This window comes from Neoarius graeffei, chromosome 4, assembly GCF_027579695.1.
Source record: "Neoarius graeffei isolate fNeoGra1 chromosome 4, fNeoGra1.pri, whole genome shotgun sequence".
In the NCBI taxonomy this organism is placed as follows: Eukaryota; Metazoa; Chordata; class Actinopteri; order Siluriformes; family Ariidae; genus Neoarius; species Neoarius graeffei.
The window spans coordinates 69,037,850-69,062,682 of record NC_083572.1 but is presented as its reverse complement, the minus strand read 5'-3'; the positions used below and the strand labels follow the sequence as shown (position 1 = coordinate 69,062,682).

Below are 24,833 nucleotides of genomic sequence, written 5' to 3'. Positions count from 1 at the left end.
ATGAATGCAGCTAAGTACACTGAGATCCTTGAAGAAAACCTGCTCCAGTGCGCCCTGGACCTCAGACTGAGGTGAAGGTTTACCTTCCAGCATGACAACGACCCAAAGCACACAGCCAAGAGAACAAAGGAGTGGCTTCGGAGAAAGTCTGTGAATGTCCTTGAGTGGCCCAGCCAGAGCCCAGACCTGAATCCAATTGAACATCTGTGGAAGGAGCTGAAAATGGCTGTGTACCGATGCTCCCCATCCAACCTGACAGAGCTTGCAAGGATATGCCAAGAGGAATGGGCAAAAATGTCCAGAAACAAGTGTGCCAAGCTCATAGCTTCTTTCCCAAGATGCCTTGAAGCTGTAATTGCTGCCAAAGGTGCATCAACCAAGTATTAGGCTAAGGGTGTGTACAGATATGTAACCCCTAAATAACCTATTTTTGTCAGTAAAATAAAATTGCATATTTTCTAAAAACCTGTTTTCACTTTGTCATTATGGGCTATTTTGTGTAGAATTTTGTGACAAAAAATGAACTCAGTCTATAGTAGAATAAGTCTGTAACGTAATAAAACATGGAGAAGGTGAAAGGGGTGTGCAGACTTTCCAGCTTGACTAAGCTGATAAAAGGGGTGCCAAATTTATTCATCTATGTGTCAAATTTCTCTGTTTCTGTGTCTCTTTGGGAAGCCCTTTAATATCCCATAAAGTACATCTCGACAAAATTGGCTGTAAAGCAACAGACATAGATAGGCTGATGGCCAAGGACATGGCTAAACAGCTTTGTTTGCTTTTAGTTGTCTCTGGTTTTAATGAGGCAAGTTCATTGATTCATCTCTTATGGAGAGATGGAGAGCTAAATAGCTCCTGTATTGATTTTAGCCTCATTAACATACCATTCCAACTCCCTGTACTCCCCGAAAGAGCAAATTAACAACACCACTGCTTTTGTATAGATAAAAATGTGGAGATGAATTAGCACAAAGAACCCACTCGTAACCTTATGTTTGATATTCCTGTGCATGAGGGTGTGTGTGTGTGTGTGTGTGTGTGTGTGTGTGAGAGAGAGAGAGAGGACCCAGTTATAATGTGCTCTGTGTTGTAATAAGCCAGTCACTGAGATGATAGATGGTTGTTTACATTTGTTAAAATCAAGAGATTTTTTTTAAGCACCACAAAGATGTTTGCATGCTTCACCAAGGCTGTGAACACTGGCTGCCCAGTGGCAGAAAAACACAAGCTGGCATGGTCTGTACTGAGTCTTCATCTTCTATACCACTTATCTATTACAGGTCACAGGTGAGCTGAAGCCAATCCCAACTGACACTAAAGAAGAGGTGAGTTACACCCTGGACAGGTCAACACAGAGAGACAGACAGCAATTCACACTCACATTCACACCTCTGGGCAATTTAGAGTAACCAGCTGAACTAATCTACATGTCTTTGGACTGTGGGAGGAAACCCACACAGGCACAAGGAGACCATGCAAACTCCACACGGAAATGATCCAGTCAATCAACAGGTTTGAACCCAAACCTGCTTGCTGTGAGGCGACAACACTAACCACTGCACCACCCAGCATGCTTGATAATTGAAGCAAATTATCGTAAATCAGTCTAGTATACATCCCATTAGAGACAAACTATGCAACTAATGTTATATTGCCAAATCAGATTAGAATCAGACATATCAGGAATCATCTATATTCAATATGCTGAATAAAGCACTGGATTCAGATATGCAACATAATTTAAACAGCAACAAAAATCTATTGGATCACAGAAGAATGCTCCGTAACATACATGTACATGCATGCATTTTCACTGATAAAACGTAAAAGGCTAATTAAATAATCAGATGAACTGAGACAATCACATTCTGAAACAAATTAAATAATCTTATACCGGTAACTTAAACACACAATACAAGTTACATGTATTAATCTAAATGCAGGTAAACAACGAGTGGTGTTGTTTTTGTTTTGTATCCAAATGAGTCGGAGCTTACCCGTCTGTGTTCTCGCTTCTTGAAGGCCGACCTTGTGGCCGATTGTTTTGAAACAATCTGACTTTCAGTTGTTCGTTCAGTTCTCCGTTCATTCGCTTCTTCCACGCAAGGGTGAGATATTGCTGCTGAGGCAAGTATATCCAGCGGAGAAATCAGGCGGCTGGCCCACTCATTCTCCATTTTCTCTATACAGAGTACTCCACTATTACTGCTCGGCTCAGGCAATTACTAAAACCCGGGACTGGACAGGACGCGTACACATCAACCTTTAGTTACCAATGCCCTTACAGAGTCTGTACTTTTCCTTTACATACACCCATGAGCTCTTATACACGAGAAAAAATTCCAATATATAATCCAAAGCACCGATTGTTTTATTCCACATTATACACTCCGATTGTAATAGGCAAATATTATCACACTGCATCAAGTTAAAGGGATCAAATACGCATGTACTGAATAAAAAGAAATTTTAGATCCCAGAGAAAACAACTGAATTAAAAAGGACTATAGATATATATTACTTTAGTAGATAATTGTTTACTTGACTTGTATGTACAGTCAAGTAAAGAATTATCTACTAAAGAGAATGACTGAACTATAAACTTAATTATTTAATATACATTGTATCAGTAATACCAGAATTATTGATGTAAATTTTGCAAATAAAATGTATTAATATTAAATAGTTCATAAAAATTACACAAAGTTCTATTTGACAAGTGTTGACCTCACCTACAATATTACATTCCACCAAAGAAAATTACCTGAAATATAACAACGGTACTAAGTAGATATGTTAATTAAAATAGTAAGTTACATGTAATAAATTATATATATCATGTCAAACAGTAGATGAAGGTAAGTAAAAGTTCCATTTGAGAAAAAAGTGTTGACACCACAAGCAGTGTTGGATCCAACTAAAGATGACTGAACCACATCAAGTATATTATGTAAACAAGGATAAGTGAAAATATTAATAAACTATGAAGTTAAACTGAAAATCTTCCCAGTAATTTATAACAAGAATTTGAATCTTATTCCTTTTTGGAGTGTTCTTTGCTGTACACAGATATTGCAGATTTGGCACTAGCTATGATATCACTGCTTGGGTAGCAGTTGTAGCTCCTCATCACAGTTCGTTTTAATTTGCAGATTATGCAGTTAATGTGTCTGCAGCCAGATTTTTTCTGTACTCAGTATGAATTTTCCTAACCAATGAAAAAGCCCTCTCACTATCTGCATTGCTATGTGGGAGGCACAGCAAAGCAGTAAAAAGTTGTTTCAGCATTGGAAACCTGGCAACACCCAGAGCAGTTTTTACATCGAAGACCTTTCCCCAATATACACCTATTATTTTCCTGGTCAGTAAAAGAAAATCAGAGCACGGCAAACATGCAGATGGTGTTAAATTGCTTCCATCCCCTACTACACATTTAGAGACAGGTTACCAACAGTCGTTACCACCATTACTCTTCATTCAATACTTTTACAGTTTACTGACAACTGATGGTAGTAACGAGTGTTGGTCATCTGTGTCTACATATAATGTCTATCAGCAATTAAAACGTTTAGGGAAACGAAACCAGAAATCGCCGGGTAACTGCAGTTGCCGTTGTATAAACAGCAACTCCCAGTATCGCCTCCCTAAATTATCATCATAATGGAGGAAGCTTTCCTACATGCAAACAGTAAAAACTTTTTAAAAACCCAAAAAACACAAATGCTTACCTGTGCAGTCTTTGAATCGAGAAACTTTTTTTTTTCGCTAGCTGCGAAAAATGGTCTGCCACAGTCAGGGGGATGTTGTGTTCCACGAGAAATTGGCAGAACATAACTTCTGCAGCTGTCACAGAAGTCTGGGCAGTCCGAGCTGATGGACTTAAATGACCAAGAAAACCACGTGCAACTATAAAACCACATAAATCGAAAATAGTTCTGTTTCATTGGGCATGCGTGTTTGAAAAAATAAATGGTGGATGCTAAGAAAATTTTCTCGGAGTAACGGAAAAAAATCTCTGATACAAAACGTAATTTTCCTGTATGAAAATCAGTGTACGCCGTATTAGCCAAAAAATTGCATTTTCCCATACAAAATACGGGGAAACCGTATAACTTGACATGTACGGGGATGGGACGTCATTGGTTTTAGCAACAGCCACAGGGAGGTCACTGCCCAAGAGATAATATGTCACGTCCCGTTCCGTCCCGGGTTTTAGCAACAACCCTTGGCTCACACTCCGGGAGAACTGGTGCAACTGAACTTGCTTTCCTTTTCTTGTAGCTTTCTTTTCCTTTAATTGCTGGTACTGCACCCTCTTTCAATACGGGCTTATAGCCAACGCTCCTCAACAGATCAGAGGTCTTGTATGAGTCTTCAGTAAAATGTGCAGGGCAGAGGAGAGACCACTTTGTAGGCGCCCAATGTGCCTGTGAACTTCTCGCAAAACACGTCCAAATCTTTGCAGTTTGAACATTCTTGGGCCATGAATGCAATGTAAATCCACCTTCTGTTGTGTTGCTGCACCGGCCAGCAACACTTCTACGTGGCATGGCGATAAATTAGCTCAAAATGGAAGCTTGAAGTTGCAGTCAGCTCTGTGTTTTAGTATAGCGGAAATGGCGATGAGACCGATAGACTTCCTGCGGTGACGTCATGGATGTCAAGGTCATTCACTCAGACCGCTACCTATATGAATAATTTTAATTCTAAAAATTACTATTAGATTTATTGTTAATGCTTAAAACTATTCCTGTGCCATTCTTGAGGTCTCAAGGCATTTATAAACAAAAAGTGAGGCCATGGCTCTGTGTATCTGCTTTAAGGACTTCACACACATACACCCCTTGCGAAGTAAATGCTCAGTGTGACTTTTCCCCCCCTTGCTACTGCTGTTTTTTTTTTTTCAATTTGCTATACAGTACAATAAAACAAAAAGACAACAGACAAAGACAACAGTGCACAAACAAACAATGAACACGAGATGTGCAATGAACCAAGGGAAGAGTTAGATTTTCAAAAGTGCAAATTAAATCCTTAAAGGATTTATACACTATCAGTGATTTGTATTAGTACAGTGATTTGTTTCAGTGTTTTTTGGTATTACCATTTTCTACACCGCAGAACAATACTGAAGATGCCAAAACTTTGAGACAACATATGGAACACACATGGAACTATGGGACATGCAGAAAGTTAAAAAAAAAAAAAAACACAGGCTACAGGAATGACAGACTGCATAAGTAACAAGGGGATACAAAAAAATTTGAACAACAGAGACAATAGAAACAAAAAAGCAATGACAAAAAAGGTGAAAAGCAGAAAAGATAAACCAAAAACAGATTTAAGGTGCGAGTGTGAATGGTTATCTGTGTCTATGTGTCAGCCCTGTGATGACCTGGCGACTTGTCCAGGGTGTACCCCGCCTTTCGCCCGTAGTCAGCTGCGATAGGCTCCAGCTTGCCTGCGACCCTGTAGGACAGGATAAAGCGGCTAGAGATAATGAGATGAGATGAGATGAAAACTCCAGACTAAATTCCCCAATTACTTGCACTATCACCAGTGTACAGCGTTACACCCCGAGCCTCAATTTGTAGCATCGTGGCACAGGATCAGTAATCAGCATGTATCATTTTTCGTAATGATGATGCTAATGCTGCTCAGGCTACATAGTGGTTTGGAGATGTGGTGTACTTTCCATATGTGGTATCCTCATTTTCCAGTTCCTCAAGTGCTGACTCGAGGTTGGATTAGTGGTCTAGTCTTTTTTTAATATGTTTCATATGCTTGTGGCCCAAGCACATTCTGTGAGTAATGCATGTAACGTATTGCAAGAGTAGAATCAAGACAAAAAGGTCAAGCATGGTACGTTTGAAATAGTCAGACTACCTTGTCTCTGGCTGCAAGTGATAGAAAAGAAAGTGGTGATAGAGAAAAACCAAGAAAATACAATCAACTTTTTGAATCAAATAGAATCAGCACTGCAGCACTAGGCTTATGAAGGTATGATAAGTATACAACAACAACTTGATTGTATTCTTCATTAGTATTCTGGGCAGTTGTTTATACTTCAGCAGCATGAGGGAAATACAGTCACGAAGCATTGCTGCGCAAGCAGAGCAGCCCAGAGACAGAGTGCACGCTTATTGAACAAGACAAAAGTAGATTGGATGTTGCCATGCACGTATTAAAATGCAGTCTGATTTATTTTGTGGCAAAGAGCTGTAAAAATGAACAAATGACTCTCTGCTCAATACACACACACACACCAAGTGATACCGGTATATGGTCAACTTTGTGATAAAAAAAAAAAAAAAAAAATCTCATCTACTAGAACTCACTGCTTTACTTGGGTGTTGATGAGGTGTGTGTGTGTGTATTCTTGGCGTGGTCACCGTTTAAAGCATTTTCTGAAAGGAAAATCCTCTGTTGTAGAGTTTATAAGGTTCTCCATTGCAAATTTAAGGCTAAGAGGCAAACCAAAGAACCCTTAAGGGTGCTAGATAGAACCCTTTGTTTTCTAAGACTGTACAGAATGGTGTTATGGCCAGATGATTTGAGACTGCAACATAGAAAGAGAAGACAGACACAAAGTCAGACTTGAAACAGGCTATTGATATTTATTCAAATTTTGCAGTAATAACTCACTTCTAAAATTTCCTTAATTCCACAAAGCTCAAATGGACTACTGTTAACGCAGTTGTGGTTAACAGTTATGTCTAGCATCCTCTACAGGAGCTGGTACCACAAACAGTGACCTGCCAGAATTTGATTGCGAGCATAATATCATCTGCTTGGGTGAGAGGGGGGTAGCATTCTCAGTGAATATAGCTTCATGGCAATGAATTGTGTGGCCTTCCCCCCCCCCCAAGTTCACAGCAGGGCTGGACTGGGACCAGAAAATCAGCCCTGGCATTTTGGCCCAGACTGGCCCACCACAACTGGCCCACCATCAAAAACATCTTTTTGGACTTCATCTCATCTCATCTCATTATCTCTAGCTGCTTTATCCTGTTCTACAGGGTCGCAGGCAAGCTGGAGCCTATCCCAGCTGACTACGGGCGAAAGGCGGGGTACACCCTGGACAAGTCGCCAGGTCATCACAGGGCTGACACATAGACACAGACAACCATTCACACTCACATTCACACCTACGGTCAATTTAGAGTCACCAGTTAACCTAACATGCATGTCTTTGGACTGTGGGGGAAACCGGAGCACCCGGAGGAAACCCACGCGGACACGGGGAGAACATGCAAACTCCACACAGAAAGGCCCTCGCCGGCCACGGGGCTCGAACCCGGACCTTCTTGCTGTGAGGTGACAGCGCTAACCACTACACCACCGTGCCGCCCCTTTTTGGACTTTATAAAAAAATTTATATATATATTCATATATGGGGCAGCACGGTGGTGTAGTGGTTAGCACTGTCACCTCACAGCAAGAAGGTCCGGGTTCGAGCCCCGTGGCCGGCGAGGTCCTTTCTGTGTGGAGTTTGCATGTTCTCCCCGTGTCCGCATGGGTTTCCTCCGGGTGCTCCGGTTTCCCCCACAGTCCGAAGACATGCAGGTTAGGTTAACTGGTGACTCTAAATTGACCGTAGGTGTGAATGTGAGTGTGAATGGTTGTTTGTCTCTGTGTGTCAGCCCTGCGATAACCTGGCGACTTGTCCAGGGTGTACCCCGCCTCTCACCCATAGTCAGCTGGGATAGGCTCCAGCTCGCCTGCGACCCTGTAGAACAGGATAAGCGGCTACAGATAATGGATGGATGGATGAATGTGTGCGTGTGTACCTTCTGTACCATTCTCCATAATCAATACAAAACTGTGATGTGGTCAGAATCTTACATACATGAACATGAATGTCATGGCAATATTGGGCTTTCGATGATTTCTTTGAACTGTTCTTTTTCTGTGGCAGGACGATTAGCGTAGGCAACGTTTGAGAAACCAGCAAGAGAAAGAAAGCTAGATTTTGAAAGTATCCAACCGAAAAATCCCACCTCTTCCCTTCAGGCCTCAGCCCAAAGGCAATCCTCCAAAACTTATGAACACTCACTGCCTGATGGCGAGTCCATAAGAAAGAGTGTTGGGTGGAGGAGCACAGTGCATAGTGTTGCCACCTGTCCTGGTTTTTCCTGATTGTCCCGGATTTTCATGGTCTGTCCCGGAAAAAAAAAAAATCCGGGACACTGAATTTGCTGGTATTTATTCGAATCCATGCTTCCCTCGACCAGTGAAATGTGCCCTGTGCCACTGGCTGCAACACAACCCCAAAGCATGATCGATCCACACCCATGCTTCAGAGTTGGAGAGGTGTTCTTTTCCTGGAATTTGGCACCCATTTTTCTCCAAACATACCTTTGCACATTGTGGCCAAAAAGTTCTATTTTGATTTCATCAGTCCACAGGACTTGTTTCCAAAATGCATCAGGCTTATTTAGATTTTCATTTGCAAACTTCAGATGCTGAATTTTGTGGCTCGGACACAGGAAAGGTTTTCTTCTGATGATTCTCCCATGAAGGTCATATTTGTTCAAGTGTCGCTGCATAGTAGAACAGTGCACCACCACTCCAGGGTCTGCTAAATCTTTCTGAAGGTCTTTTGCAGTCAAACAGGGGTTTTTATTTGCCTTTCTAGCAATCCAACGAGCAGTTCTTTCAGAATGTTTTCATCTTCCAGACCTCACCTTGATCTCCACTGTTTCTGTTAACTGCCATTTCTTAATAACATTACAATCTGAGGAAACAGCTACCTGAAAACACTTTGCTACGTTCTTGTAGCCTTCTCCTGCTTTGTAAGCATCAATTATTTTATTATTCAGAATGCGAGGGAGTTGCTTAGAGGAGCCCATGGCTGTTGATTTTAGGGACAAGTTTGAGGAGTCAGAGAATTTAGACAGCTTTGAAATCTGCATCATCTGACCTTTCCTAACGAAGAATTTGAACAAGCCACAGCTCAATAAGCTAATTAAGGTCTGGAACCTTGGTAAAAGTTACCTGAGAACTCAAATGTATTGGGGTGCCCAAACTTTTGCATGGTGTTCCTTTTCTTTTTTCACGCTCCAATTGTACAAAACAAAAATAATACACAAATCCTGCAGAAAATGCTGAAAAGAAATATCGTCTTTACCTTTATGCCTTTTGGTGATTAGTTCATTTTCTGGTCACTTAACTATTCACAGGAACAGACATTTTCAGTAAGGGTGCCCAAACTTTTGCATGCCACTGTACTTTAAAATGCAATGCAATTTTGACTGATTAAACTGAATAAAATCCAACCATTTGTTTCCTCAGCTAGTTGGAAAAGTGAATAGTGTGCTGGAAGACACAACCAACCACACAGACGAACCATATTTACTTGATAAGCTATCATACCTCTCGCCCATAGTCAGCTGGGATAGGCTCCAACTTGCCCGCGACCCTGTAGAACAGGATAAGCGGCTACAGATAACGGATGGATGGAATAATCATCTGGGTGTTGATAATTGTGGAACGGTGTTGATAATTGTGGAACAGTGTCACATGATCTGATACACCAATTAATGGCAAGCTGGAGCCTATCCCAGCTGACTACGGGTGAAAGGCGGGGTACAACCTGGACAAGTCGCCAGGTCATCACAGGGCTGACACATAGACAGTGCGTTTACATGCATATAGAGAAAATTGAATTTCTGCCGTAGCTCGACTGAAATTGAAGTTCTAAATGCCATGGAAACACCTTAGCTTGGCTGAAATCGAACCGAACTGGATTTCTCGTAATCGAGCTACGCGACCTAGATTATGCGATTGTAGCCGAGCTACACTGTAAGCCCGGACTTTGTATTTAATTAAATGTTTTAATTACAATGTACGTAAAAATTTAAGTTTGATTGCATTACTAAAAAATATTAAGTATATTCTACTAATTTGTACACATAGTCAAAAGTGTTAATAAGTTTAAGTTGAATGGCCTCAAAATTCTAAGTTTTAGTCATGACCACACCTCTTTTTTAACCTGCGCAGAGTTGTGAAGCCACCATTTTAACTTTCACAGATCAGCAGCAGTTACGTGAGGTTTGGTAAAATTCAGAGTGAGCTTCAGCCAACGTTTGTTCTCTGAACTTAGTATTTTGGATCCTGACTGTCGGTGGGAATGTTTAACTTTAAGAGCAGTGGAAATCGCGTTTTACAGTTTGATAGTTACAGGTGGTATTTTACCAATTTCACGTCATTTTCATCTGTTGGCTAAGTTGCTTTTATCACTGTGGAGAGCTCTCTGGATTTGGAATGGGACACTTTTTTTTGAAAACTTTTCGGATAATGTAAGTATACAGCGTCCCGCTGGCAGTACGGGGAATGTTAAGGGGCTACGTATTAATGTTAGCACATATCTGGTTAAAGAAAAAACATGTTTCAATGTTTATTGTGCACTTCTTGTTAATAAAATACAAATGCAATGGAAAAACTTTATATACTGTCATTTGTTTTATTGCTTTAACAGGTAAATCGAATTCTTGTTAAGTTAAAATGTAAAGTATAATCACTAAAGATGAATTCTAGGAAAGTTTAAATATTAAGTTCAATCAAATAAACATATTTCAGTTTAATATACTATAAATTTCAAGGCAACCAGTTTCCCAACACTGTTTGAGTAAATACAACTTATCAGGCTTTTAAGTACAAAAAACTTAAAATGGTTAGTTCATGCTGCATGGTAAAGCAATTTACATTTACAAGACATCTGAAGTTTAATGTACTATAAATTTCAAGGCAACCAGTTTCCAAACACTGTTTGAGTAAACTCAACTTATCAGGGTTTACAGTGTACTTAGTGCATGTAAACCCTATCGAGGTACGTAGTCGAGCTACTTACTTCAGCACTGCCCCTTCCGGAAGTGATGAGTGACGAGACCACAAGCGGGAAACACAACAGCCTCGGTCGGCATGACAACAGTAGTAGTAGCGAGCAGCAGAAGAGGTCAGGAGGAACAACATCTCTCGATGTTGCTGTCCTCATCGTCGTTCTTCTTGTGAACACGGAACTGATAACTTTGCTTATACTCTTGAATAGCTCTTCTTCATGACGACAACCGGAAGTGTACCAACACGACGGGGCGTGTAGCGCCACCTGTGGCTCGGGTGCACAATGTACCTCACACAATAGCTCGATTTCCTTGTGTGCATGTAGGATTGGATTTCTCTGGCACCCCTGCTGGGACCCTTTGCTCGATTACCGACAGCAGCTCGATTTGGATGTGCATGTACACGCACTGACTGACAAACAACCATTCACACACACATTCACACCTACAGTCAATTTAGAGCCACCAATTAGCCTAACCTGCATGTCTTTGGACTGTGGGGGAAACCGGAGCACCCACAGGAAACCCACGCGGATACGGGGAGAACATGCAAACTCCACACAGAAAGGCCCTCGCCGGCTGCTGGGCTCGAACCCAGAACCTTCTTGCTCTGAGGTGACAGCGCTAACCCTGTTCAAAATGAGTTGATCAGGAATCTCATCTCATTATCTGTAGCCGCTTTATCCTGTTCTACAGGGTCGCAGGCAAGCTGGAGCTTATCCCAGCTGACGACGGGCGAAAGGCGGGGTACACCCTGGACAAGTTGCCAGGTCATCACAGGGCTGACACATAGACACAGACAACCATTCACACTCACATTCACACCTACGGTCAATTTAGAGTCACCAGTTAGCCTAACCTGCATGTCTTTGGACTGTGGGGGAAACCGGAGCACCCGGAGGAAACCCACACGGACACGGGGAGAACATGCAAACTCCACACAGAAAGACCCTCGTTGGCCACTGGGCTCGAACCCAAACCTTCTTGCTCTGAGGCGACAGCGCTAACCCTGTTCAAAATGAGTTGATCGGGAATCAACTCTTTTTTTTTTTTTACAGTGGTAGTTTGAGTAATTATTCATGCATGATTTACATCTTGAAAGTCTTTTCTACTTTTGCAATGGCGAAAAGATCGTTACGGTGGCGATAATTGTAGCCGCCGCTCTAGCTATTATGGCACTGGAGAAGCGATTTGAAGTCGATCAATTTAACAACTTGATTGTTTCTTTAAAAATGCACATAAAATGAAAGAGAAAAGAAAATTATATTCTTGACGCTCACTGATATTCGAGTAAAAGCACTTTTCTGAAATTGAGATTTAAACAAATGCAAATAATCCCTTACATCAGACCAAATTAGATTAAGGATCTTACGCTAAAAACAAACAAACAAACAAACAAACAAAAACCATGAACACGTGTTTCTTCACCACGTCACCAAACTCTTCCCAAAAGGCGAGGCGGAAATGTAACCGGAAGTGACGTTGGTGTAGGGCATGAAAAAGTGCGCGCGGAATTTCAGTATGTGTGTTAATTAGCTGAGTGCATGTCGCGCTTTTCTATTTTTTATTTTCTTAATTAACTCAGTGAACTAATTACTGGGTAGAATGGCTCATTCGGTTGAAGCGGATTTACCCCCGACCTTGTCATGCCTGAAAGTAAGTTCACCTCCTCAGACTTGTCCGGCTCCGGAAGTGTGCAGGAAGCTAAGCGGCTAGCTGCGGGGCTTCGCTCAGCTGTGCAGCTCCTGCAAGGGTCGCAGTTAACTAACCGAATAACACATACAATAAACATGAGGTTTGCTTTCTTTTTGTTACGACAGGCAGGTTTAACCTTATTAAATCCGACCTCTGAGTCTTAAGTTTCATAATGCAGGTCAATAACAACATTCCGTGCAGTGTCAGCATTCTCAGGCTTTCAGTGCATTTATTATAATAATAATAATAATAATAATACATTTTATTTATAAGCGCCTTTCAAGGTACCCAAGGAAGGACACTGAACAGTAAAAAACAAACAGTATAAAGCAAAACAATAGAATAACAACAATAATAAAAATAAGAAATCAATAATAATAACGTTATTAAAAATCAGAGAGAAAAGGCCGAGCTAATGAGATGTGTTTTTAGCTGTTTTTTGAAAGAGGACAGTGTTGAGCTTTGGCGCAACGCTAGTGGCAGGGCATTCCACAGCTTAGGGCCATTTACACTGACAGCCCTGTCACCCACAGAGCACAGGCCAGAGTAATGCTGTGTTCACACCTATACCGGTACGAAAATGGTTTAACTGTATCGATACAAAGTATACCGGTACCCAGGCCCGCCGACGGGGGGGGGGGGGACAAACGGGTATGTTGTCCCGGGCCCAGGAATGGGGAGGGCCCAGAACTGGGCTCTCATGAAGTTGCGATTAAATTATCTCATCTCATTATCTGTAGCCGCTTTATCCTGTTCTACAGGGTCGCAGGCAAGCTGGAGCCTATCCCAGCTGACTACGGGCGAAAGGCGGGGTACACCCTGGACAAGTCGCCAGGTCATCACAGGGCTGACACATAGACACAGACAACCATTCACACTCACATTCACACCTACGGTCAATTTAGAGTCACCAGTTAACCTAACCTGCATGTCTTTGGACTGTGGGGGAAACCGGAGCACCCGGAGGAAACCCACGCGGACACGGGGAGAACATGCAAACTCCACACAGAAAGGCCATCGCCGGCCACGGGGCTCGAACCCAGGACCTTCTTGCTGTGAGGCGACAGCGCTAACCACTACACCACCGTGCCGCCCTGCGATTAAATTATTTTATTTCATTTCAAAATGTGTTGATTTGGGGGAGAAATGTGCTATATTTGCATTCAGTAAATGATTTCTAGATCTTTTGCCTTCATTGTCTTTGAAAAAGGCATCAAGAACCCCCTACCACCCCAATGCAAAAATGGTTTGGTCTGACTCTTTGATTAAGGGGAAAAAAACGACATCGTTCGATCATAGCGCTTCGACAATCAGCGTGCGTGCCATTTGCCAACATGCACAAGTCAGGAGCACAGAAAAGAAAAGAGAGGAAGAAACCAAGAGACTCAGGGGCTCACTGCATAAATATTTTAAAAAAGATTCGGATGATGCAGCAGGTACTAGCAAAGGCAGTGGGGCAGCTGAGCCAGGTAAGACACAGCCAACTTTTTCCAGCCCCGTAAAGTAACCCCAACCAAGGCACGCGTGGCACGCAATTCATGTTACAAACGAGGGGAGAGCAAGTCACACTGAACACCATATCAAACGCACAGGGCATTGAATCATTTCATAACCACAACGGCTTAATAGCATTGTGTTTCATATATCTGATTGAAGCTAAGAATATTCACATTAGCCCGCAATCATATCCCGCCGTTTCTCGAGCGGTGTGTTCTTCTCTGCTTTTCACACTGGACAGTACGCACGCACAGTATACTATGTTCGCCCCCAGCCCTGCCCGAAATCCCCCGTCCATCGCTGCTCCTTCAAGAGCACCCCAATCGCGTGATTATAGTAGACTATCCACGAGTTTAGGAAGGCATTGCGGGGGCTGTCGCATGCAGGCTTGGGGCGTAACGGAATACATTTAATGGCGTTCAGTTAAAGGATACAAAATAACAGTAACCGCTTATTCCGTTACAGTACAGGGGGGAAAGATTCAGTGAAATTGGGGATTACTTCACAGGATCACAATGTGTGTGAGGTTGCTGGTTTTGGGCTTTTTTTTTGTTAAAATGTTAAAACTGTAAAAATGTTGAAATGCTAAAATGAAATGGTTGTTGACTGGTTGAAATGGTTTTTGAATACCTGTTATTTAAGGGTTGGAGTGAGTCTGGCTGACTCGACTTCAAAGCTCTGCGAGCATTGGTCTGGCCAAGATATTAAGCCCAACTGTTTCCCAGAGCCCGTGGTTGACCCGCCTCCCTGAAATGCCTCAGTTTGCTACTAGTCGAAGCCAGAAAAGGCTGTGACGAAGCTTAAACCAATCACATCACTCTTTCCTCTGACACATGTGACGCGACGGAAACTGCTTGAGTAACAGGAAGAAGATAAATACCTCCAGGGCTGCTCTTTGCTCCCTTTTCAATGAGAACTTCCCGTTGAATGCTTTCAGTACAGCATCTACCGCTGTGTCAAAGGCTTGCCGCTGCTCCATGTTCGTAATGTGAATGAAGCGCTTCCGGCATAGATTCTGTAAACAATCTATGGCTTCCGGTCGCAGTTCTACTACGTCACTGCCTTGAACACGCCTCTACCCAGGGCTGTTGGAGATGCTCAAAGTTGATTGGTTCCCGATTTTTCGGGAGCTTGGAAGAGCTGTAGATAGCTTGCCTGGCCAGACTAAGCTCGCAACAGGCCCTCGTGTTGCGTCATGCTTAGGATGGGCGGGCCCAGGCTAGGTTGGAGTGAGTAGAGACTGGGATAAGAGAGGTGTGTGTGTGTGGGTTGGCCCAGGGGGGCCCATTCAGAGCATTTTGTCCCGGGCCCAGCCAAAGCTGTCAGTGGCCCTGCCGGTACAGTTTAGTGCATCTGTTCACACTAGCGAGAAATGTTTGCGGTTTTCTTTCACGGTAGTTGAAATGCGCTTGCGTGAAGTGTTTCCGTGGTTACCGAGTAACTTCCTTCCGTGTATATATGGCATCCATAATTCCGTGATCTCGAGAAAACAAAACAATTATTCCGTGATCTCAGCTGGATCACTGTATCTCCGTCAGTAGAGACGAAGCCGGGCCAGTCTTCTGCGGAGGTGCCACGGACTAATTTTGAAATGATCCCTTATTAAAAGACTTAATGCAATCTCTCCCTGTGTCAACCCCTGATCAAAATATTGCCTTATTAGGTGATCGATTATTCCAGACATTCTAATGACCAAAGTTGCGTCTATACAGAATGAGAAATAGCCCCAAAGTCAGCATATCACAAGTCTCTTGGTGCACCTGAATGAACCATTTCTCAGCTGTTTACTTGAGATCATGAAATAATTGTTTGTTTTCTCGAGATCTTGAAATAACGGTTTTGTTTTCTCGAGATCTCAAATTAGTTGTGTTGTTTTCTCGAGATCCTGAATTAATTATGTCGTTATCTCGGGATAACAAGGTGAATTAAAAAAAAAAGGATTATATGAAGGGCCTCTCTTGGCTTCCGTACGGATGAAACAACGTGTGTGTGCTTTTTGTTGTCAATGTACAGTCTGTATTTCTGGTGGTCATTTATTCAGTCGAATCGTATAAAACGCGCGAGGCAGTTGAGAAAGAAACAAACGAATCTCCGTTCTTCACTATTTTATTCAGCGAAGACATCGATTGAGGTGTGTGACTTTGCGCATGCGCATTATATTTGTATCGATACAGAGCCGCTTCATCTGTCCACACTACAGTGAAGTGCTACAGTACCAACACTGTACCGGTACGAAACCCATACATTTGTGGGTTTCGTACCGATACAGTTATACCGCTACAGTACCGGTATAGTTGCTAGTGTGGACAGGTGTTGCGGTACGAAAGTAGTATCGTATCGGTACAAAATCCCTAGTGTGGACAGGGTATAAGGGACTGCTAATAGGTGGACATCTGTGGAGCGAAGATTTAAAGGTAACTGATATGGAGTTAGGAGATTTGATAAATAGGGAGGGGCCAGGTTATGTAGGGATTTGTAGACAAGTAAGATAATTTTGTACTGGATGCGGTATTTAACTGGGAGCCAGTGCAGGTTATATAGAATAGGAGTGATATGATCCCAGGGCCTGGTGTGAGTGAGTACCCTAGCAGCTGAGTTTTGGACATATTGCAGCCTATTTAGTCGCTTGGCTGGGATGCCATCGAGCAGGGCATTGCAGTAGTCCAGTCTTGAGGTGACAAAAGCATGTATAAGCGTTTCAGCTGCAGATGAAGTTAAAGAGGGACGGAGTTTGGAGAGACTTTTCAGGTGAAAAAAAGCTGTTTTAGTAATACTTTTAATGTGTGAGTCAGAAGAGAGAGTCGAGTCCAGGATAACACCCAGATTTCTTACTTCAACAGTAGTGAAGGTGAAATAACCAGGAATAGATAGCTGTGAGTGCTCCAGTTTTTTCAAGATAGAAGGGGTGGAAATGAGGATGGCTTCTGTTTTGTCTCGATTTAATTTAAGAAAGTTCTGCACCATCCAGTTGTTAACTGCATTTAGACAGTTAACAAGATTGGACGGAGGGAGTGGGTAAGAGGGTTTGGTTCGAATGTAAATTTGGGTGTCATCTGCATAACAGTGAAAGTTAAGCCCATAATGCTGTATTATGTGACCAAGTGGAAGGATGTATATTACAAATAAGGGTCCCAGGACAGAGCCCTGAGGGACACCATGAAGAAGGGGTGATTTAGGGGATCTAAAGTCTCCAATTGACACAAACTGTTCTCTCATGGCAAGATAAGATTTTACACAAACACCAGATTTAGTTCAAGCACAAATCCCTCCATCAACCTATAGGAGTTTAAATGAGTACAGGGTTGTTTTACAATCAGGGTCCGCAAGCTAAAAATCACATTTAACACTTATCATCTTCAATATCTAAAGGCTTGACTAAATAAACTTGGTTGTTTATTGTAGCCCTGTGATAGCTCTATTTACCATGCAAAAAAAAAAATTGGTGATAAGGTTATTTTTGGTGAATGTATGGCAATATATGTCATATTTAGCAAAATTACTCGTGTCATTTAGAAAAAGTTCTTTTTTGACCACAGGTAGCTCCAAAAGGGATGCACTTACATCATTCTTTATACCATAAAACACATATTTGGTTCCATATCATTGGAAACATAGTTAAGTTTTAACGCTGAATGCCAGTAAGTTTTCAGACTATTTTGATCAAATTAGTATGTAATCGTGTAAAAAAAAAAAAAGTCCTCTCCGAGACAGCTAATTTTTCAATATAAAATAACATATCTAAAATGATTATTTTCATCCTAAAACGTGGTCAAGATATTGGGACATAAATATTAGCGACAACTAACAAAGCTGACAGCCTTATATTTAAAAGCGCTATGGAAGTAGTGGATTCTGAATTGTCCAAAAAAAAAAAAATGTCCTGTCCGAGAATCACTTCATTAGTTTCTCCCAGCCCTGCTTAAAGCTACACTTAATCTTCTTTATCTTATAGCAGATTACACAAAACTACCATACACATTATGTCAAAAAATTACCTGAAATCTGTTCTTTAACTTGTCCTTCACTTAAAAACTGGTACAAGAACCAGTTTGAATCAATTTGAATTTTGGACCCCTGTGACACAAACTTTGTACCCTGATTGTTCCAAAAGTAAAAAAAAAGGCCATGTCTGTGGTAAATAAGACAGGGTTGAGTGACAGTAAGTGAATATCTTTGCTGTCTAGTATAATAAAGACTACTACGGTGTGTTTCTGCGTCACTACTGAAACTTTGTTCTTAAAATTACGCTTTTTAAGTTTTATTGACCTCTTGGACTGCCCACTTGATCTGAATGAGTCAAACCTCAGTAACTCTGGTCTGTAAGTGTAAAATCCAAGAATCAAAACCTCTATGATGACAAGAAATAGCCCAAGTATTATTGCATGCATTTGAATAATGAGGCTAAAATGAAAACTATATTAATAAAGTTGATCAGTACTAAGGGGCGATGTGAAATTGAGTTTGAAGTTAAAGTGCATCTCATCTCATTATCTCTAGCCGCTTTATCCTGTCCTACAGGGTCGCAGGCGAGCTGGAGCCTATCCCAGCTGACTACGGGTGAAAGGCGGGGTACACCCTGGACAAGTCGCCAGGTCATCACAGGGCTGACACATAGACACAGACAACCGTTCACACTCACACTTACCCCTTTTCCACCAAATCAGTTCCAGGGCTGGTTCGGGGCTGGTGCTGGTTCACAACTCGTTCAACTTGCGAGCTAGCTGAGAACCAGTTTGCTTTTCCATAGCTTGGGGTGCTAAGTGGAGCCACGTCAGTTACGTCGCTGTATACGTCAGTTACGTCGCTGTGTTTGCATAAATCTTAGCGCGAATATCGAAGCAACAACAACAATAATGGATGACTTCGCGTTTGTACAGCTGCTGCTTCTCATCGCTTAAAAATGGCGACCTTTCGCGGTCTTGCTATTGTTGGTCTTAACTCCACCCCCGACGTAAGCGGTTCTTTCCTCTGGACCAGCAGAGAGTTGGTGCTAGCCTGGAACCATTTTTTCTGGCCCCAGAGCCAGTTCTTTGTCAATGGAAACAGAAAACCCGGTTCCAAACTAAGCACTGGCCTCGAACCAGCCCTGGAACTGCTTTGGTGGAAAAGGGGCAATTCACACCTACGGTCTATTTAGAGTCACCAGTTAACCTAACCTGCATGTCTTTGGACTGTGGGGGAAACCGAAGCACCCGGAGGAAACCCACGCGGACACGGGGAGAACATGCAAACTCTGCACAGAAAGGCCCTCGCCGGCCACGGGGCTCGAACCCGGACCTTCTTGCTGTGAGGTAGGGCTGGGTATTGGCAAAGACTTCACGATTCAATTCGAATCACGATTCACATGCCACGATGCGATACTATCACGATTCATCACGATTCTTGAATCATTGCGATGCATTGCGATATTTTCAATATATTTAAGTGAAAATGTAAAAAAATAGAGCATAATTACCAGTGGCTGTGTACGATCTGGATAGTGTCTTCAATTTTCGGCTAGGGATCACATAACGAGGCTCGAGTGTGTTTATCATACTTCTGAACCCACGATTTTCCACCACGCAATATGGCCGTAAATCTTGGCAAATGAATTCTGCAATGGACTCAGTTATTTTTTTCACACGTACAGATGAGGGTGCGAGCTTGCTGTCGAGGGTTGTTTGTTTTATCATGGGTTGTGGTGGTTGTTGCTGTTGCAGTTTGTCTGGATGGCGCCTCTGAATGTGTGCTCTTAAGTTTGTTGTATTTCCACAATACTTTATCGACATGCTACAGTGTCTACAAATTGCGTGAGTCATGTCCATTTCATTTTTACCGTCTTTGTTTCGGAAGCCGAAATGCGTCCAAACATCGGCTTTAAACTGTGAGGGAGGCACGCGAATCTTCTCGGCTTCGTCCATGTTGCAAACAGAGAGAGCACTAGGCGCCCGCTTTCGGAAATACCAATGGCATGAAGAAGGCAGCGGGCGTCAACAACTCCACTGCGCCATCTACATGATTGGATGTTGTATCCTAGGCTACTTGTTTTTGGCTGATATTCGCCTACCGTTCGTACAGTTTTATTCATTTATTTTTTAACGTTAATAATCGATATTTGGCATCAAGAATCGATGCAGTATATCGTGAAAGTTGGCGATGCAATGCATCGCCATGACGATTAATTTGCACACCACTACTGTGAGGCGACAGCGCTAACCACTACACCACCGTGCCGCCCTAAGGTCAATGTAATTCTCCTGTTTTATATTAAACTTTGGTCAAATATCTGTCACATTTTGCATTATGTGCAATTTTTTTTTTACTTTGCGCAATACCAGAAAAATTCAGTTGAAATCAAGCCATTTGAGGTGAATTGGACCGCCTCTGAAAAAACTTGGCATTTGGATTTCCCGGCAAACATTGATTTTCGTGACGTCGCGTGCGGGACGCCTCCCTCTGAATCCTACGTCAGCACTGGTTTGTTTATGAGAAAACGACCTGGTGGTTTTCTGCAAATTTCTTCAACGTTATTGCGTAATTATTAAAATGGTTAACAGATGTATCGTAGGAGGGTGTAGCAACACCAGTCTTGATGGGATTAGTACTCATCGTTTTCCAAAAGACCGGACAATGAGCGAGAAATGGGAGCGCTTGGTCTACACAGGCTGTGCACTGAAACCGTGCAAAGCTCGCGCAGCCTGCTGGTGCTTCCGCAGGTGACGTCACGAATCTGGCTCCAGACTCCCTTGGGATTTTTCCAGACGTGTGTTATTTTATTTTTTTCTGCTGTAGACAGATGGCCTTGTGCAAAATTACCCTTCTGGATGTGTGTGGAAAGGGACATACTTTAATATAAACCCCCCCGAAATTGGTCCAGAATATGCACTTTAAGGTCCCTGCTAAGGCTGCACAGAGTTTGAGAGCCCCTGCTCTGTGTCTGTCATTCTTCCATTATCTGTCGCCACTTATCCTGTTCTACAGGGTCGCAGGCAAGCTGGAGCCTATCCCAGCTGACTATGGGCGAGAGGCGGGGTACACCCTGGACACGTTGCCAGGTTATTGCAGGGCTGACACACAGACAACCATTCACACCTACGGTCAATTTAGAGTCACCAGTTAACCTAACCTGCATGAGGGAAACCAGAGGAGAACATGGGGAGAACATACAAACACCACACAGAAAGGCCCTCACCGGCCGCTGGGCTCGAACCCAGGACCTTCTTGCTGTGAGGCTAACCATTACACCACCGTGTCGCCTGTGTATGTAGTGTTTCTGTTTAATACAGTTCCTCACATTTGAGTTTGGGGAAGCCATGGCCTAATGGTTAGAGAAGCAGCTTTGGGACCAAAAGGTCGCTAGTTCGATTCCCTGGACCAGCAGGAATGGCTGAAGTGCCCTTAAGCAAGGCACCTAACCCCGGGCTGCTCTGGGTATCTTGTATGTAGCTCTGGATAAGAGCGTCTGCTAAATGCTTCTAATGTAATGAGATGTGAGTTTAATCAGGCAAGGCACAAGTTTTCTGATGCTTCTGGACTCATGAAGGGGATCGGTTACAATCTCTCAAACAGTATCAATGAAAACAGGAATAAATAAGTGCTGGATTGTTTTGCTGTTTTACAGGTGGGAAATCATACTGAAGTGCACTCCATACTGTGCTCTCTCTCATAGTGTTTTACAATTCATTGCTTACTGTTCAGAAGCTCTTCAGAAAAAATTTGTTACCTGTGAATAATCACTGTTCTTTATCATTTGACACCTCTTTTATTTTTTTTTAAACCAGAATATCGACACTTTGCTCCGATGCCCGATTTGCTTCGACTTCTTGAATATAACCATGATGACCCAGTGTTCTCATAACTGTAAGTATGTACCCCGGCTGTTGGTCACATCGATGAAGTGTATGTCTGTATGGTTATGAGCTTTCATCCAGTGTTCTGATGTTTCCAGTTAAAGGCCATGGGCAGATGAATTTCTGAGTTGTTTTGTTTGCACTTCCATGACATGAGTTTTGTATAAAATCTTTGATTATTCCCCCCATTAACATTTTTTTTTCTCCTAGATATTTATCTATGTCAACCAAAAATTGAGTACTGCCACAGTATGCATGTGATGAATATGGGAAACTGATTGTTTTTGAAGAAATGGTTGTTTGGTTTTCTCTACAGTTTGCTCCCTGTGTATCCGTAAATTTCTTTCCTACAAGTTGCTGTGTCCGATTTGCAACACGGTGGGTACTACACATCTGTATCGTAATATTGAGTAGAAGTCATTCGTGTGCTAGTCTAGATTCCTGGAGCTAAAACATGCCTTGACTAATTCCGATACGTCACACAACATTAACAGGATCTCAACTTTTCCGTTTCAGCCACTGACTGAACAAGAGCTGAGGAACAACAGGCTACTGGATGACCTTGTTCAGGGCTTCCAAGCTGTGAGGTAGTGTTCATGCTTTTAACCATGACACTTTCCTAATCATTGCAGTATCTGCCATTCAGGCACAGAGGAGACGAACCCGGTTCTTATAAGATGCCATGTTTTCGAAATCCCTGTATAGGTTACATAAGACTTCAGTCGATATTAAAGCAGGTGCTTCCTGGCCAGCAAATCTACTTAGTTGTTTAATTTAGAAATAAATTGCTCTCCATGATCAATATGTTCATTTGATGAGTTGAAATAAGCACAGGTACTTCCATATCTGTTATTCGCTCACTGAAAGTTTGGATGAAGTGACGTATATTTAAAGAGAAGGTTGAAATCAGCAACTTATGAACCGATTACGCTGAAGGGATCTCCAGTTAAAATCAGTTACACTAAAGGCTTCAAGTCTTTTTAGAGATCTGCAATTTATGGCTTTTTTTCCCCCTGCCAATTCTGTCATCTAAATCAATAATATAAGCATACAAATACTGTTTAACAGTGCCCGCCACAATTATTGGCACCCATTATAAAAAAAAAAATCCACCTTTTGGTGAAGTTGCTTCATCTCACACTGAAAAAATGGGAAAAGTCCAACCTTTTAATTGAAATAAATTCATTCAGAGAAAAACAAATCCCTCACCAGGAAATAATTATTTTCAACAAAAACACATGTCACTATTATTGAGTGAGTGTTTTTGGGATTCAATGTGTAGACTAGGGCGATTCAATTCTTGATTTAAGAAAAATTTTTTTTTTTCCAATTTTATGAATGATTCTCTATTAAACATCTTGTTATAATTTATATAGTGCCTTTCACCAACCCAAAGATGCTTTACAAAGTAATGGCACTACAGCAAGAGAAGCAAATAAACCAAAGGAAAACATGACGGACAGGAGAGACAGAAAACAAGATGCCAGTTGACATTAGCGTAAAGAGAACAGACGAGCTCAAAGCATTGAAAAAGATAGAGTGATCAGGAAGAAGATTTGAGATGATTTTTGAATTTGGGGAGAGAATTCCACGGCTTGGGGAATCCTAAAACCCATGATGGATAGTTTAAATTATGTTTTTTGATTATTTTTGTTCTTACATAATGCAGTTAGGGCTGGGTGATGCTGCAAAAAACACATCTCGGATTTACAACGATTCTTGATAACAATTAAAATATTTTGGTTTCTTACATAATGCAACTGAAAAGGACCATTTGATTAAAACTGTTTATTAGAACAGCAGTGAGTTTCTCAAAAGCCTCTTAACACTAAGATCATTTTAATGAGGAGAGAGAGCGTTCATTGTGCTGCTCGCTCTACCATTTAACAATGATCTTTGTGCTGCGATGCTTTGGGGAAACTCGGGCCAGATTTATAGATGTAATATAGAGGTGCAGTCAAATACTACAAACAATGGTTTCTTGTAAATATACTTTCAAGGGACTGTGCAAGCACAACAAAACCACAGTTTTCTTTAGCGATATCTTGTAAGAATAGCAAGCAACTTTCACTCTGAGCAAGGTGCAAACATAACCTTCTGAAAATTCAGTTAAGGAAACATGCAAAATATGAAAACCAGACACCCAAGGCAGTTCTTTACAGATTTCTTGAAAGAAAAACAATCCTGTCTACCATTTCACACTTGAGGGATGCCCTCTGATGGGTAACGGTGTTCCGAGCTGCACTGAAAACTCACTGAGGAGGGGCCCTGGTTTCAGAGATCCAGAAGTATTTCTTTTCAAGGTTGCTGAGTTTGGGAAAGTTTGTTTCGTGGAGTTTCGAGCAATGATGTCGGCCTGCGTCGGGGATATCAAATAAGCCGTCATCTCGACTTATTTTGTCCTCTTGTGATTGGGGAGTAGGCAGCACGGTGGTGCAGTGTCACCTCACAGCGAGAAGGTTCTGGGTTTGAGCCCAGCAGCCAACGGGTCTTTCTGTGTGGAGCTTGCATGTTCTCCCCGTGTCTGCGTGGGTTTCCTCCGGGTGCTCTGGTTTCCCCCACAGTCCAAAGACATGCTGCCACGAAATTGCCCATAGGGGTCATTTCATGCCAAATCAACAAATATCTGACAAATTTATGCTCGACCATCTCAGATTTCAATGAAATTTGGAGGGCTCAGAGATGCTATTAAAAGAAGTTAATCCCCAAAATTTGAGCTTCCTATCTCCAACGGTTTCAGAGATACAGGCATTTGAATTTTTCGATTTTTTTGCATTTTGCTCAAAACGTACATATTTCAAAGTGCAATATAATCTTTATTATGCAAAATAGAAACCTAAAATTTTGCACAGAGAGACTCAATGTCTTGTACTACAAGCTTCAACTTAGAATTTCAATGGTCATTGTATATTAGATGGTGATTTTAACAAGGAAATTAAAAAGACAAATTTGCATTTTTTGTATTTTTAAC

At 42.0% G+C, this 24,833-nt stretch overlaps 1 protein-coding gene across 3 annotated transcripts in view; it reads left to right on the top strand.

The window, feature by feature from the left end:
* The first annotated feature begins 12,326 nt into the window (after window positions 1–12,326).
* The window catches only part of rad18 (RAD18 E3 ubiquitin protein ligase), a 206,667-nt gene continuing 194,160 nt past the window's right edge, over window positions 12,327–24,833 (top strand). For all 3 annotated transcript variants that reach the window (XM_060919547.1, XM_060919545.1, XM_060919546.1), the window contains exons 1-4: window positions 12,327–12,497; window positions 21,794–21,872; window positions 22,179–22,240; window positions 22,379–22,449. In XM_060919547.1, the coding sequence (XP_060775530.1) occupies window positions 12,447–12,497; window positions 21,794–21,872; window positions 22,179–22,240; window positions 22,379–22,449 (263 nt within the window). In that variant the 5' untranslated portion in view covers window positions 12,327–12,446. The remainder of the gene's footprint in view (window positions 12,498–21,793; window positions 21,873–22,178; window positions 22,241–22,378; window positions 22,450–24,833) is intronic.